We start from the raw sequence: 15579 nt of genomic DNA, 5'->3' as shown, positions 1-15579 counted from the left end.
CTCGGGAGGTAGAGGAAACTTGAAAAGATAGAAGGTTGCACAAGAGGGCTGCAGACCCCAGCAGAAGGGCGGCAGCTGCGCGGCACAGCGCCGGTGGAGGCATACGGCCTGTGGGCCAAGAGGCCCCTGCTTGGGTGCCTTACTTCCTGTTTCCCACCCAGGGGCGAGGGGGCTCTGCGACTGAAGGTCTGGTCAGTCCCTTGGCCTTGGATACGGCGAACTCCCTCTGAAAGGGAGTGCATGAAGCCCTGAAGAGCCCGTTAGAAAACAGAGCCGGTGGGGCGGGTCTAGGGTCACACACAGAATGGCTGGGTGTGCATCTTGCCCTCCGACGCCATGCTCAGGAGACTGGGGGTGGAAGAAGGGTCAGGCTGGAGGCATGAGTGGGCTGCACTGTGAGCTGTCCCCAGTTCCCTGACCTGCTGGGGACACCACCATGGGCACTAGGACCTCTGCTTTGCTCCTGGTGGCGGCACGGTGGGATGCCTGAACCATCCTGTCCAGCCCGCGGTGCTTACCATAAACAGATCAAACTCCTCCTCGTGCCGGGCGATCATCTGGTTGACGGTCTCGTCATCAGGCACCTCGTCTTCCTCCTACAAGATTGCAAACTGTCAGCGCCGCTGCGGAGGGGCCGGGGTGGGCGGCTGCCAAGCTCAGAGGTGAGCGGCGGCGTCCGTGGGAATGAGCTGGTGGTCCCGGCACGGCTGCGGTGGATGGGGACCCACACGGCAGCGAAAGGCACACACACGCACACGCACACGCACGCTCCGTGGGACCAGGGCCCTTGCTGGCCGTCTCAGCCGAGAAGCCGAGGATTGAATGGGCATGGAGACTGAACTACCCCTCTCACCTTTAGAGGTGGCTCCTCCAAGTCGGGGTTGACGCCCGCTGGCGGAGGGGCAGTGTGGGCGAAGCTGGCACTGCCGCTGCCCGTGCTGCAGTGTCTGCTCTGTGGATAAATAGAGGACTTCAGTCTCCAGGGCTGTCAATCCGGCGTCTTTCACCAGCAGTTTAGGAAAAAAAAACCACTTCAAAGAAAAAGCAAGTACTCATCCTCTTTCCGTTCAGCCCACACTCCCTTTACTCCAAAGGGATGCAAAAAAAAATAAGAGTGCAAAAAAGGTAAAAAAACAAAAATGAAAGCCGCTCATGCGTCCACCATTCACGCTGGGGAGGGGTCGGGGCCGGCGCTGGGCTCACCTCATCCTGCTCCTCATGCTCCAAGATGGCCTGCAAGAAGGCACGCCGCTCGTGGCTGGAGGACTTCTGGTCGAACATGCCAGCCTGGATCACCTTCTGGTCCACGTTGAGCTTGTACTTGGCCGCGGCTAGGATCTTCTCCTCCACGCTGTTGACTGTGCAGAGGCGGAGCACGCGCACCTCGTTCTGCTGCCCAATGCGGTGGGCTCGGTCCTGCGCTTGCAGGTCCTGGGGGAAGAGGTGCCAGTCAATCCCAAAGGAGCCCAGGAGGTCATAAAAGGGAAGGCGGCCTCCGATACTAGCTGGACAGGTGTGTTGTGAGTACCACTCTCAGCCTGGCAATTCTGCCCAGCCTGATCTGCCGCTGCACGAAGACAGAGCTGGTGGAGCCTGGGCCCCATGTGTCCCTGGGGGGAAGGGGGCTCTCATCACGTTCCTCCAGAAGTGCCACCTTCTACCTTACTGGGACCCAACAGATACTCGGGAAGAAAGCACCAACCCCAAGGGGGTTATATTCCCAAGCAGCTCCTGTGGCAGCGGCATGGCTCCCCACAGCGTGGACTTGCACAGTTGAGCACCATTTACAGGATGTGGCCAAAGCCTGGTGGCGTTGTGGCAGTGCTTGGTTTGGCTGTGGGCCCTGCCACTCTCAAAATGCACACAGAACTGGAACCAAGTCTCACCTCTGTGAGCCTCAAAACTCCCTCAGCTGACACGGGGCCCATCCCTTGGCTACTGCGTGGCTTGAATTAGTGAATAAGAACCAGGAATATGGCCCAGTGACTGGTGCAGTCAGCTCCCGACAACGCGGGTGCTGTGCCTGGGCTTTTTTTTTTTTTGAGACAAAGTCTCGCTCTGTCGCCCAGGCTGGAGTACAGTGGCGCGATCTCAGCTCACTGCAACCTCTGCCTCCCGAAGTTCAAGCAATTTTTCTGCCTCAGCTTCCTGAGTAGCTGGGGCTACAGACATACACCACCATGCCTGGCTAATTTTTGTATTTTTAGTAGAGACAGGGTTTCACCATGTTAGCCAGGCTGGTCTCGAACTCCTGACCTCAGCTGATCTGCCTACCTCGGCCTCCCAAAATGTTGGGATTACTGGCGTGAGTCACCATGTCTGGCCTGGGTTGTCAGTTTTATCATCACCCCAGCACAGAACGAGGAGGCTCCCACGAAATCCTGTCTGTGGGCCCAGGAGCTGCGGGACCAGGCTGAGTACCAGTGATGCTTCCGAAACTGAAGACTGGCACCCATGGGGTGGCAGAGGCCACAACTGGTGGGGACCAGGAGTGCCTTGTGTCTGCCGCTCAGCCCTCCTGCCCTGTCAGCACACTTCCTGGCAGGGCCAGCCCTTCCCAACGCGCCCCAGGCCCTGAGGTGCAGCCTTTGTCTGCTGCCGGCCTGCCAACAGGGAGGCACAACCCTACCACCTCTCAGGAAACTGGCTGGTCACCAGGGTCTGGGCAGAAGCTACACCCCAGCCTGATCGTAAGAGGGCCATCAGTGACCACCAGGGCATTCACCCATCAGACGGGTGACAATTTACACACTGAGAACGCTGGTGCCCTCACGCTGCAGGGAAGGGCAGGGCACGTTCACACCCCAGCGGCGGGAGTGAAACCACTTTGGCAGAAGCAACCAGAACATGAAGAGGACAGTGCCTGGGTGGAGCGACACCACGTCTGAGGGCTGAGCAGACCTAGGGTGTTCGCACAACACTCCGACAGAAAGAGGGACCCTGCGGGGCTGGTGAACAGGCTGATCAACAGAAAAGCCGGACGCCTGCCAACCACCAGAGTTTGAGAGCAGATGTCCTGGGGCGGCCATCTGCCGGGACGCCTGGTGGTCAATTAGACGGCCGGGTGGCTTCCGATGTGCACTCGGTAGTTGACACCCACTGCTTGGTGGAAGAGGCACATGCTAGACCACGCCGCATCTGTGTTAATCTCAGCACACACATGTGCGAAGGCAGAGGCTCAGAACAGAGCAGGGTTGGAGAGGAAGGGAAAAGGGACTCCTGACCACGTCACTGGTGTTTGCATATTAAAAACAACAAGAACCTATTAGTCTTATAACGAAACAGAGAAAAGCTGTACGCATTTTCAATCTCTCGTAGCTATGTAACAGCACGACCTGGTATCCACCGATGCTGAGGCCCATGAGGGGTACACGGTTATGGAACAAGAGGAGGAAGTAAACGAACTGGCATGGAGTTCACCCCCAATTTTGCCTGAACAAGTGCCAGTGTGCCCACTCACAGGGGACGCTGCAGGGGCCGCCCCACGGTAATGGCACAGATTGATCAGGGTACTTTCCACCTCCTCCTCATTGGTGCCATTCCAGGATTTAAGAAAAACCAAACCGACGGATGGCTTATACACTGCTTTCCCAATCAGAGGGAAAGGCTGTTTGTATTTTGGGAAATAGGAGGACCCCTCCTCTTTTCTCCCTGATGACCTATGGAGATACAGATGCAGATCCTCCCGGCTCCTGGGGTCTACCACAATGTGGAGGAGACTGGAGGACCCTCAAGCCAGGGCCCGTGTCTCCTTGAGGTTTTGCAGGCAGCCCTTCCTTCTCCTCGACCTGGGGCCCAGCCCGCTTTTACCTGGTGAGGATTCCAGTCGCTGTCGAAAATGATCACAGTGTCCGCCGACTGGAGGTTCAGGCCGAGCCCCCCGGCCCGGGTGCTAAGCAGGAAGATGAAGTACTCGGAGCCGGGCTCGTTGAAGGTTTTCAGCAGCATGCCCCGGTCCTCTGCCTTCGTGGTTCCTGACGGGCACAGAGAACAGCATCAGAGAGGTGACCTCAAGGGTAGAGTGGGAACCCTGCTTCTGAGAGCAGGCGCAGGATGAGCGCCTGCCAGCACCCCCAGATCCCCGGCTCCGCACTCTCCACACAGGCCCGTGGGCCACTGGCGAGTAACCGGATTTCCAGTGTTTCACCACAAAATCCTCTCCACACATCCCAGAGATGAAAACAGGCCCCGCTGGGAGAACTAGAGGAGGTGGGCCTGGAGCGCAGAGCCCGGCACCCAGCTCACAGTAGGCCACAGCGTCAGCACAGCCACCACCACCACAGCCCTGGACTCTCTCCCCTACTCTGCCACGTGCCACTCCATGGGGAGCGGGAGACACAGTGGCCAATGCTGGCAACACTGCCGCTCGCAACACAAGGGACCTGGGGATGGGTGGACAGTGACTGTGGGTGCACCTGCCCTCAGCCCTGTCTCAAAAGGTTTTGTGGTTCACAAAGATAATCTTCTACAGGTAAGAGCATGGGGACCTTATAAACGGGGCTCGTATCCTTTCTGGCAGGATCAGTGTCCCCATGCCCCAGAAAACCCAAGTCCAGGAGCCAGTGCAGGTCTCCTGGGTGACAATCAAGGATGCCCTCAGTGTTGTGGGCATTAAGGCAACGTCTACACTCCTTGGGCTGCTGGGAGTTCGGACGGAGGTGCCCTTGGAACACTGAAGTCATTTTGGTGATGAAATAAAAACCAGCCATTTCCTGCCACCAGCCTACATGTGCCCAGGCACAGTGTGGAAGCCCGTAGTAGCCTGGCCATCCGCCTGCTGTCCCGCCCTCTCGCAGGCTCCAGATGTGCCCCTGGTACCCCAGCTCGGAGGAGGGGCTGAGGTGAGGGGCTACCCGGCTCCCAGATGCCAGCCCACTCATGGGAGTTGCAGTCTCAGGAGACTTCACTGAGCTCCTACCCTTCCTCCACTCTCAACAGATTCTCTATCCCTGTGGCTGTGACCACATCACATGCAGAGGACACATCTGTAGTTGAACTGACCAAAGTCCTTGTCCTTATGGAGTAGCCACAAAGGCACTGGGATGGGTGGGAACTGGGCTCTCTCCTGGGGGAGTCAGGGATGCGACACAGATGGGACGGTCCTCAGGAAGCCTTGGCCCTCTCAAGGACGGGAGAAGCCGCTGGACAGACCAAAGGAGAGCAAAGGGTAGGGGGTGGCCCAGCCACGCGGACCCTGAAGGGTTTTGGTTTTCAGTCTCAAAGCAGTGGGAAGCCCCTAAGGATTAAGGCAAGCTGGGGAGACCCCTGCAAGACTTGTGTCTGTAGAGTGATCCTGGACAGAACCCCGGGGAGGACCTGTGGCTGGAGGGATGCAGAGAGCACATTCCGGATGGCACCTGGGCAGGTCGGCCCAGGTGGGGAACAATGAACTGGCTGAGCTGTGTCTGTCCCAGCAGCTCACGCTCGTGTTTCTCGTAAGCCCCGTTCTAGTAAATCTCACGGAGAACTCACTCCAGGGCCTCCCTGACCCACTGGGACTGACAGATAACATGTCTCACGTGCCCTGTCGGTGTCTCACAGCCTCTCCTCCCTGAGCTTCCGTGTGCTGGGGCAGGTGGGCACAAAAACACACACGGCGACCTCTCCCATCAGGGACCACAGGGCGGGCGGTTGGGCTGAAGGCCTCTCTCCGGCAGCGGCTGCTCCTGCCTGGAAGTGCTTGCTTCCCTCCCTCTGTGCTCGTCACAGAGTCTGATTCCAGCTCCAGGCCTGACCTGTGGCAAGGTGGCAGCCACTGGGCTGCTACAAATGGCCCAGCAATGGGCATGTGGCTCACAGCAGCCAAATGAGAGCCAGCCTGGGACCTGCTTTTGTTGGGGACACTGAGCAGGTAGAAGGGAAGCCAAGATGGAAGAAGGCAGAGTCAAGAGCTGGAGAAGAGTCTCTCCAACATCGCCTGCATGCCTGGATCCAGCTGTACCTGAAGCATGTTTAACCTCCAGGGGTTAGCGCTATGTAAGCCAATCGGTGCTTTCTTCCCTGTGTCCACATGGGATGGAATTCTGGCACTTCCAGCTAAAGGTGCACAGGGCACCCCTTCCCCAGTGTACCCAGCAGTGCTGTGGAAAGACTGTCAGCCCAGGAGTCAGGACACCCGGCATCCAATCCAGGGCCCATCCCAGTGCTGAGTGCCCAAGACGCTCAGCCTGTGCCTAGGCCCACTCTGGCCACTGGACCCAGAGCGCCTGGGCCTTACCCTGCCTCACGGGAGGGAATCCCAGTGAGAAACTTCTGTGGCAGCTGCAACGACAAAACTCTGTAACAAACGCCTCACTGGCTCATATGAACTCACCATCAAGCCTGAGGTATTTAAAGCCACGATATGCAAAGTAATCTTCCATGATGGTCATGAGGGAGGTCATTTGGCAGAACAGCAGCACTTTGTGGTTGGTTGCTCGGAGTTTGGGAAGAATTCTATCAAGAAGCTCGAATTTACCCGAGGCTCGGTACAGGTCCAGCCTGGAGTGTGGAGGAGACAGGAGAGAAGGCGCAGGATGTTAAACCCGGAAGCCTGCGGGCAGGTAAGGCAGGAGGTGCATCGCCCGCCTCCAGGCCGGGTGTCGGGTTCAAGGGCACAGACATGCTTCCTAAGCAGACATCACCCAAAGCTTCGGCAAAGCCGTTTCCCCCAACTGAAATAAGCCCGGCCACCCTCGCTGGAAGGCACATTACCAGGGTGGCACATGTATTTCTCGTCTAACCCAGACATTCATGATGATGAAAGGAGGTGCTGTGGGTCACGTGGCCGGGACAACATGGGGGTGGAACAGGGGTGCTCCGGGAAGCTGGACCTTGTCTCCTTGCCTGATAAAGAAGCCCCAAGAGCAAATGCCACATTGGAGACACCCATGGTCTGCCAGGCCCAGGAGGAAGGGCCACCTCGGCTTCTCACGTTCCCTTTAGCCAACACCCCGAGTGTGGTAGATGTGGACACTGAGGCTGGCAGGGGTACAATGTGATATGGCTGACCACATGACCAAGCCAGGCCTCTAGGCCTTGAAGCCAGGTGTATAGGACCCTGTTCCATAACTCAGTATAAAAAACATCAAAAAGAATTTGTCATGTTTTCATTAGGTGCCTCTCGTCTTGCAAATGGCTTAATACCCCAGGAGAACTGAATGGAGGCTTTAGCTGGAAGAATGCTTTTAGCAAGGTTCTTTGCAATGGTGAAAATCTAGACACAACATCCACATCCATTAGGGGCGTAAAAGAGTCGGAGCTGCACCTTACAAAGGGTGCTATACAAAACACCCACATAGTATAAAGAGTGCCTCTATACTAGTGAACAGAGTTTAGGCTCAGAGAGGTTAAGAAAGCTGTCTAGACCGGGCGCGGTGGCTCAAGCCTGTAATCCCAGCACTTTGGGAGGCCGAGACGGGCGGATCACAAGGTCAGGAGATCGAGACCATCCTGGCTAACACTGTGAAACCCCGTCTCTACTAAAAATACAAAAAACTAGCCAGGCGAGGTGGCGGGCGCCTGTAGTCCCAGCTACTCTGGAGGCTGAGGCAGGAAAATGGCGTAAACCCGGGAGGCGGAGCTTGCAGTGAGCTGAGATCCGGCCACTGCACTCCAGCCCGGGCTACAGAGCAAGACTCCGTCTCAAAAAAAAAAAAAAAAAAAAAGAAAGCTGTCTAGAGTCACAGAGCTTGGAGGCGGCAGAGTGGGATCTGTAAGCCAGGAATCCTGCCTCAGGAATCCTGTCTCTTGGGGTTAATAGTGGTCAGCTCTCCGAGCACTAAAGATATGTATTATGGGGCCAGGTGCAGTGGCTCACGCCCATAATCCCGGCACTTTGGGAGGCCAAGGTGGGTGGATCACTTGAGGTCAGGAGTTCAAGATTAGCCTGGTCCACATGGTAAAACTCCATCTCTACTAAAAATACAAAAAATTAGCTGGGCAGTGACAGGCGCCGGTAATCCCAGCTACTCGGGAGGCTGAGGCAGAAGAATTGTTTGAACCCAGGAAGCAGAGGTTGCAGTGAGCCAAGATTGCGTCACTGCACTCTAGCCTGGGCAACAAGAGCAAAACTCCATCTCAAAAAAAAAAAAAAATTTGTATTCTTTGTTTTGGATTTTTCTGTATTTTCTAATTTTCTGCCTTTGAAATTGAACAAACATAACAGCAGCAATAAAGGCAACAAAATGACAGAAAACCTCTGCATGGACCACCTGCCCACCCCATCCAGTTGGGAAGCTTCTCACCCTTGGACAATGCCGCCGGTGAACCCCAAGTGCTCGGAAAAGGACTCCTGCAAGGCAAAGAGAGAGGCGTCAGTGACAGGCAGGTGCGGGCCACCGGGCACCCCTGCGGTCCGCACACACCTCTGGTGCTCAGAGGACAAAGCCTCTGCACTGTGGGCCCACGGCAGCTCTGAGACCAGACACAGATGCCAAAACCATCCTTCTTAGTCCACTGACATCTTTTCCCTCACACTCCTCCAACGAAGGAAAGGACATCCCATACAGCACTCTTCACACCGAGTGCACGAGGACGTCATGGGGCCACAGCCATGCTCAGGGTGCTGAGACAGCCCCAGGGGCTCTCCTGGTGGGCATCAGGGGGTCTCCAACGACCCCAACACTTTACACCAAGAAACACGAACATACGCATGCTTCTAAGAAGAACCCAGATTCTCAAAGGCACCATGACCCAAAAGGGTTCTGACTCCCCCACACTTCACTGAAGAGGGTGATGACTCTTGACGCCCCGCAACGTGAGAAAAGTCAGCGTGCCAAAGAGATGCAGCAGGGCCCCCTTGGCGGGGGGACACGTCCCCCAGAGACGTCTCCAAACGCTCCTGTTCTCTGAGGGTAAGCTTTCAGGGCCCTGTATTCCTATTGCATGTTGCGCCCTAACTGCCGGGGTTCTTTCCGTAAGCACTGGAGAAGTGAAGATCAAACAAGGAACAGATGTACCAGCATTACCTAATGAAAATATTCGAATCTATTTTTAAAGAGTTGTCGAGGAGAAGCAAGCCAGCTCTGCCTAAGAGCTCAGTGGACGGCAGGCCCTGAGCCGTCCGGGCCGCGGCGGGCTCACCTCGATGTGCTGGAACATGTAGGGGTGGTTGCAGATCTTCCGCAGCTGCATGATGGTGTTCATCAGGGTCTTGGTGCCGCCTTTGCCCTGGGAGGCAGATGAGAGGGTCCCAAATGGGGTCTTGCCCTCCTGGGGCGGGGTGGGGTGGGCTTGGTGGATGGGTGGCTGCTGGGAGAAGGGCCGTGGGGATACTCTAGTGGGGAGGAGTGGCTTTAGGCACAGCAATTGGGAGGAGATGGCAGGCTGGAGGCCTGGAGGCCCCCAACAAGCCCTGGGAAACACACGACTGCCTGGTACAGCAGAGGACAGATGGCGGGGACAGGGCCAGCACGACGGGACAGAAACAAGACTGGCAAAGGGCTGAGGCAGAGTCCCCGACGCTTTGTGATGCCACCTTTGTTCTGGGCACTGTTACTGTTGGATTCCCTAGAGGGTCTCAGCTGGGTGAGCCATGACTCAGGAGGCTCCCTGGGCTCCAGGATGAGGAAGGAGGTGGGGGCAGGGGCGGGGGGTGCGTGCTCTGGGCTGGGAATGGACTAGGGAACACACTGCTGTTCAGCTCAGGGGAGGAGGGGCACAGACACAACGTCTGGGGGAAGCCAGGCCGAAGTCAAGGCCTTGGGGTCAGAGGCAAGGGGTCTGGTGTATTCTCTGGGAGGACAATTTCACTCCTGCTGAGCAGAGCCAGGCAGGTGGGTCCTGGGGCCCAGGATTCTCAAGAGCAACCCCTGAAGGAGACAGCCCGCTCCCTCCCTTTCACTTAATAAGAGAGAGAAGGGGGGCATTCTAGAACACTCTAACCCTGCTAGGGTTAGTGCTGGGCCCAGGCTGCCAATTGCAGAAGGAGTCAGTGTTTCATAAGCAAAGGGGAAGCCACTGGCAACTGAGTCAGTGTGTCCTGACACAAGCCACCAGCCATCATAACCAGGGCTGGCCAGACGCCCTGGGGATCAGGACCAGATCATGACCCGATGGTCAGAGCGTGCTCTGCCCTGCCTGCCACACTGCCCGCCTTTGACACCCAGTGGGGAATGCAGCTGGGGGACTCCGGGGCCCACCTTCTTGTCCTTCTCGGAGCCGTCAGTCAGCAGCACGCCCTTGGCCTGCATGTGGCGGTAGAGCACTCGCTGCAGCGCAGACATGTCGCACTTGATGACATACTCCACCTGCAGGGGGCACACGAAGCTCACGAGGGCCCAAGGTGGCTTGAGGCCCGACTCCCACCACCCAAACCGAGCTCTGACCTCCCCGGCCCTGTCATATGAGCTCTGACCAGGGCACACTGGGGTGTGGGTGAGGAGTCCCGCACAGCTGGAGAGAAGAGGGGAGACCTGCGCAAAGAGAGGAAGTAGCACACAGAGATACCCGGGGGATACTGGGCCAGAAAGGGCCCCTCAGCCATCTCCTGGGGGCCTCTCCACAGCCAGCCAGGAAACAAAGAGCAAGAGGGGCAACTGTGGCTGGGGACCCCGAGTTTGCGGGTCTTGCTGTGGGAACTGGGTCCGGGGGTGTGGCTGCTGCAGGCCTTGAAAACCCAGAGCCATGACTGGGGGCCAGGGGGCGACCCCAAGCCCACGGCCCCTCCTGATGTGGCCAGGAGAGCCTGCACAGGCACCTGGCCCCCGACAGGAAGTGGGATTTTGTGCTCTAACCTATTGTGAGCTATGTGAGTCTATGAGTGCTTTTTAATCCCTACGGCAGAACAGCAGCATAGAGCATGACAGACCCAGTGGCGTCATCGCCGCCCCCAAGCTGGATTGACCAGGGCAGGCCCGGGACTGTGGGGAGAGACCCTGAGCACGCCCAGCCCTGGGGAAAGCCCCCACATGAGGCTGCTTCACCAGTGGCTCCCGTCAAAACTCCGTCACCTTTTCAGGCAACTGGGCCTCGACTTCCTTCTTGAGTCGTCGGAGCAAGAAGGGCCGCAGCACTTTGTGGAGACGCCGGATGATGAGAATGGTTTCCTCCTCATTCAGGTCCACCTGGCCCCACCAAGACACGAGAAGCAAGCATTACCTCCAAAGGAGGGCAACGGAGGTCTCACTAGAAGGTGCAGATGTGGAGACGGGGGTATGGGGTCCCCTGGGGTGACTCTGCCCTTGGCATGTGGCTTTTCAGACCGCTTTATGCTTTCTGGGGGCCCAGCAGGGCACCCTCTTCTTTAGGAAACTGTAAGGATCTGGTTCCCTCCGTGTAATTCCTGGGACATGGAGCCGCAGTACCCAGAGCACAAACCTCTGTGTGGACCATCTGCTCACCCCATCCAGTTGGGAAGCGTCTCACCCTGCTCCCTGTGCCTCACCAGAAAGACCCCGGCAGCGGGCATGCTGCTCTCCACGAGTAACACAGACTGGAGTGCCCACAGACCCACCACACACCAAGCTCACGCCAGCAGCGCTGCAGGGGCCAGCCTGACCACGTGGGGCTTACACAGAGTGATTCTCAGGGAGGGCTCTCATTCAGCCTGGGTGGAACTAGGTGAAAGAAACCCTGACCTCCCACGGCGCCTACTCCTCTACTAAGAACTAACTTTTAAAATGATTTAATTAAAAAGTTAAAGGAAAATAAGATGAAGCCAGAACTTTTCTTCTATTGCTTCCCAAGCAATCCTTTGGCAGAGCTTTTGCTCGGCTCAGAAAGCGCCGAAACTACGGCATCAGATCCTGGCTCTTGGTGTGGGGGGCCTGGGAATCTAAAAATTGGGGACCCCTTTATCATGAGGCTTTGGGGAATGCCTCAGTTTCTCTGTCAGAAGAGTCACAGCCTTGACCAGCAGCCGAGAGGGCAGGGAACTCATGGACGACACCAGGAAGGCCCCAGCTGCCCTGGACCTGTCTAAGGTGGGAAAAAGGGGGTGGGCAGGGCACTTCGAGGTAACCTCTGTAGTTCTACCCACACTTCAGCATCTGGCTAAACCCCTCAGAAAGAAACACAGCCCGTCCCACAGTTTCAACCTCCAACAGCAAGGGGGGCTCTAGGCTCAGGGACCAGTGCTGGTGTGGGGCTACTCATCCATGATGATGCCGCCATGCCACAGCCTGGCTGATGTTGTCACCCAGACACTGAGACACACTGGCCACTGCGCTTTTCGAAAACAACATAAGACAGAACCGGACCATGCGGCCTCGTTAACTGGAATCTTCCAAGCTTCCTTCCCACTGCCCTGAGGGTGAGTTCTGAGGGCACCTAAAGGGGCCTACAGCACGCTGCAGACTCTAGCGGTGCTCTCCACACACTTGCGGTTCCACAGCTGCCTCAGGGCCATCTTCCTCACCATTCCTTCTACACCTGGAGCATAGAGTCAGACACGCCCCGAGCATTCCGAGATTCACCATCATGACCTCTGCCCTGCTCCCCTGGGGCCCTTATGGCTGCCCCAGCCTTGGGTTCCAGGGCTCCCCTGGCTCCATGCAGATGCGGAATCTCGCCAGGCACCCAGCACAGGCCTAGCCAGCTGTAGCAGGCGCTGGACACGCTCCAGCCAGCAGAAAGAACCAGCCGCACCTGGAACCGTCAGCATGGGCACAACTGGATAAACCCACCTTTTCCCCAGTCATGGCGAAGGGCGCGTTGAACCACTGCTCGAAGGTGCTGCAGCTCTTGAAGATGGTGGGCAGCAGGAAGTTGAGCAGCGCCCAGAGCTCGGGAAGCTTGTTCTGCAGTGGCGTGCCTGTCAGCAGCAGGCGGCGGGGCGCCACGTAGTGCGTGTTGAGCACCTGCGTCAGCTTGCAGTGGTGGTTCTTCATGCGGTGACCTTCGTCCACAATCATGTACTTCCAACGGATCTGCCGGCACAGAGTGGGCAATCAGGGGCGGGGGCAGCAGGTGGCCCAGCACAGGGGGAGAATCTCCCACTCTGTGCCCAGGAGCCAGGAAGGCTCCAGGTGGAAGAGCGCAGCTGGGTGGAGAGCACAGTCCTGATGTCCTGCCCCAGGGCCGACTCACCGAGTTGGAGCCACACAAGGTAGCCTCTCGCAAGCCTCAGGTAGAGACAGGCCCGTGACCCCATGACTATTGTCAGGTGAGCAAAGCGAATTGCAAAAAAGTAATCTGGCTTCCCCGCAAAATCACACATATCAATCTACAGCACAGAAAAATGCCCAGCACATTCTGACAGAAGATACATCTTGCTGACTGGGGAGTCTGTCCCGCTGGTGTGGAGGGTCTCAGGGGAACTGGGTTGGTGATGGGTACATTTCTAATGAGCAGCCTATGATTCAGAACGTGTGCCCCATGGGGTAGGGGCCGCGCCACTACATACAGGGCCATGCAGGTCAGGAGGGGGCGCAGTGGCCGCACTCAAAGAGCACTCCCACTGTGGGGTGATTACGTCACCCGAGTCACTGGCAGGGGAGCATGGGGTTTCAGAGCCTGGTTCCTGGGCCTGCACACGACCTGGCTTTCTACAGAGTCAGCCGCAGAGGAAGCACCTGAAGCACAGACCTGAGGCAAGAGCCTGCACGCAGGATACCCAACTCCCCGGGCCTCAGTTTCCTCCCGTGTTGGCTCAGGGAAAAAACACCCAGTCCTCGGAAGGCTGAGGCAGGAGAATCACTTGAACCCAAGAGGCAGAGGCTGTTGCAGTGAGCTGAGATCGCTCCACTGCACTCCAGCCTGGGTGACAGCCGTGAGACTCTGTCTCAAAAAAAAAAAAAGGAAAGAAAGCACCCAGTCCACAGCCCCAGTATCGTCACTCCAGCCATGCACTGAGAGGCGGGGCAACCCATAAACAGCTCCTCCATCCCCCCCATCCCTGGGTCAAGAACTCCACTGTTAGGCCAGCCACAGTTGCCCAGTGCTTTGTGAGGCCAAGGTGAGAGGACTCCTTGAGGTCAGGAGTTTGAGATCAGCAGAACAGCAAGACCCCATCTCCATAAAAAATAAATTTAAAAAAATTAGCTGGGCTTGGTGGGACTACTCAGGAGGGTGAGGTGGGAGGATCGCTTGAGGCCAGGAGATTAGGCCTGCAGCGAGCCGTGATCACATCAGTGCACTCCAGCATGGGCAACAGAGCGAGACTTGGTCTCAAAAAAAAAAACCGCAAAAAATTCTACTGCTCAACACTCACTCAGTTGGATGTTTAGGAGTGAGACCAGGTACATCTTTACCTGCGACCCCTCCTCGAATGAGGAACATGAGTTTTTGGAGGCAGAGGACTATGTCTGTTTTCTATCTGGGCCATATTTTCATCACTGATGGCCATGCTGGGACTGCTTTCACAGTTTCATCCCAGAAGAGGCTTCCAAGCCAGCAGGACCCTCACAGAACAGCCCAAACCAGCTGCCCAAGGCCAGGAGGCAGTCATGGTTTTTGGCCCTCGAGCTCTCCCCCACACGCTGAATCTCAGCCCATGGCCTGTGGTGAGAAGCCAGGGCCCCAGGGAGGGACAGCCAAAGCAGTGAGAGACAGGAGGACAAGACTGGTCTGGCCAAGGCCCATGGGGACCCTGTAGGTGGGTCAGGAGACGCCTTGGTGCTGAGGCTCTCTGGGCAAAAGGCCCGAGAGGAGGCAGAGCTCATGCTGTGTAGTTGGCCCCAGCTTCTGGGCCTGACTCAGGGCCTGCCTGGAGACAGTTGGGGAGGTAAACCCGAGGACGCCCCTACCTGGGCCTTCCCCCTACACAGGGCAGCTGTCTTCACCCACATGCAGGTGGGGCTCTGGGAAGTTACTCGCAGGGGCTTTGGAGGGGACGGGCGCGTGACCCACGTGTGAACATCGTGGTCAGGCAGCAGCAGCCCCAAAGCACTAGGCCCGTGGCCTGGCGTTTCCCCCGGGGACACGCTACCTTGGCGAGGATATGCTTGTCTTTGATGATGTACTCGTACGTTGTCAGCAAGACGTTGAACTTCCCACTCCGGAGCTGGGGGACAAAGGCCCGTCTTGCTGCTGGGGATCCCTGTAAGGGAAGCAGGATACGCAGCTCAGCTTTTGGGGCCGGGTGGCAGGAGGGGCACAGGCACCCCCTGCAGCTGCCCAGTGACACGGTGGGAGAGCTTGTCCTCACAGAGGGGAGTGGGGAAAGGGGCTGGCAGGGCCGCTGGCCCGTCCCCAGACCTCCCCATGCAGAACATGAGCTGCAGAGGGAAGGGGAAGCAATGCGGGCCAGCGGTGGCCAGGGCCTGAGGGAATCGCGCAGCCTGCACCGCCATCTGCCCATTCCTGGTGGCTGGGTCCCCATCTCAGGCTCCCGAGCTGGCCTCTGAGTGCTGACCACCATGCTCACTCCTGCCTCCTCCCCATTGAGCTAATCTGCTCTGTCCCTGCCCAGTCCAAACTCCCGGACCCATGTGACTGGAGTTCCAGGCTGTCCTGGAGACTCCGTGTGACGGGAGACCCAGCATTCTCCCCAGGTTCACTGGGCAGAGGTGTGTGTGGATGTCCCGCTCGCCCACTGCCTGCACCTCCGTAGCAAGAGCGGAAACCTCAGCGGCCGTGACCTACCTTGTAGGACACCTTCACCACGGAGGGGGCCCACTTGTCAAACTCGTACGCCCAGTTGGACAGCGTTCTGATGGG

General features: G+C 57.6%; 1 protein-coding gene across 28 annotated transcripts in view; it reads right to left on the bottom strand.

Moving 5' to 3' along the window:
• The window catches only part of SMARCA4 (SWI/SNF related BAF chromatin remodeling complex subunit ATPase 4), a 103024-nt gene that overhangs the window by 27935 nt on the left and 59510 nt on the right, over positions 1 to 15579 (bottom strand). For 15 of the 28 annotated variants that reach the window (XR_012428392.1, XR_012428393.1, XR_012428394.1 and 12 more), the window contains exons 17-27: positions 15505 to 15571; positions 14849 to 14959; positions 12606 to 12848; positions 10932 to 11045; positions 10122 to 10229; positions 9064 to 9150; positions 8226 to 8272; positions 6314 to 6480; positions 3811 to 3974; positions 1204 to 1431; positions 519 to 596 (exon numbers count right to left, since the gene is read on the bottom strand). Coding sequence is in view for 21 of the 28 variants with exons in the window: in XM_045380350.2 (XP_045236285.1) it covers positions 519 to 596; positions 1204 to 1431; positions 3811 to 3974; positions 6314 to 6480; positions 8226 to 8272; positions 9064 to 9150; positions 10122 to 10229; positions 10932 to 11045; positions 12606 to 12848; positions 14849 to 14959; positions 15505 to 15571 (1414 nt within the window). In the remaining 7 variants the exon portion in view is untranslated. Of the gene's footprint in view, positions 1 to 518; positions 597 to 853; positions 953 to 1203; positions 1432 to 3810; positions 3975 to 6313; positions 6481 to 8225; positions 8273 to 9063; positions 9151 to 10121; positions 10230 to 10931; positions 11046 to 12605; positions 12849 to 14848; positions 14960 to 15504; positions 15572 to 15579 lie in introns of all 28 variants that reach the window. The other 13 variants (XR_012428389.1, XR_012428390.1, XR_012428391.1 and 10 more) reach the window with 1 other exon arrangement.

Source organism: Macaca fascicularis, chromosome 19 (genome assembly GCF_037993035.2).
Source record: "Macaca fascicularis isolate 582-1 chromosome 19, T2T-MFA8v1.1".
Taxonomy (NCBI): domain Eukaryota; kingdom Metazoa; phylum Chordata; class Mammalia; order Primates; family Cercopithecidae; genus Macaca; species Macaca fascicularis.
Note: the sequence above shows the minus strand (reverse complement) of the source record. Positions and strands in the feature narration are given on the sequence as shown.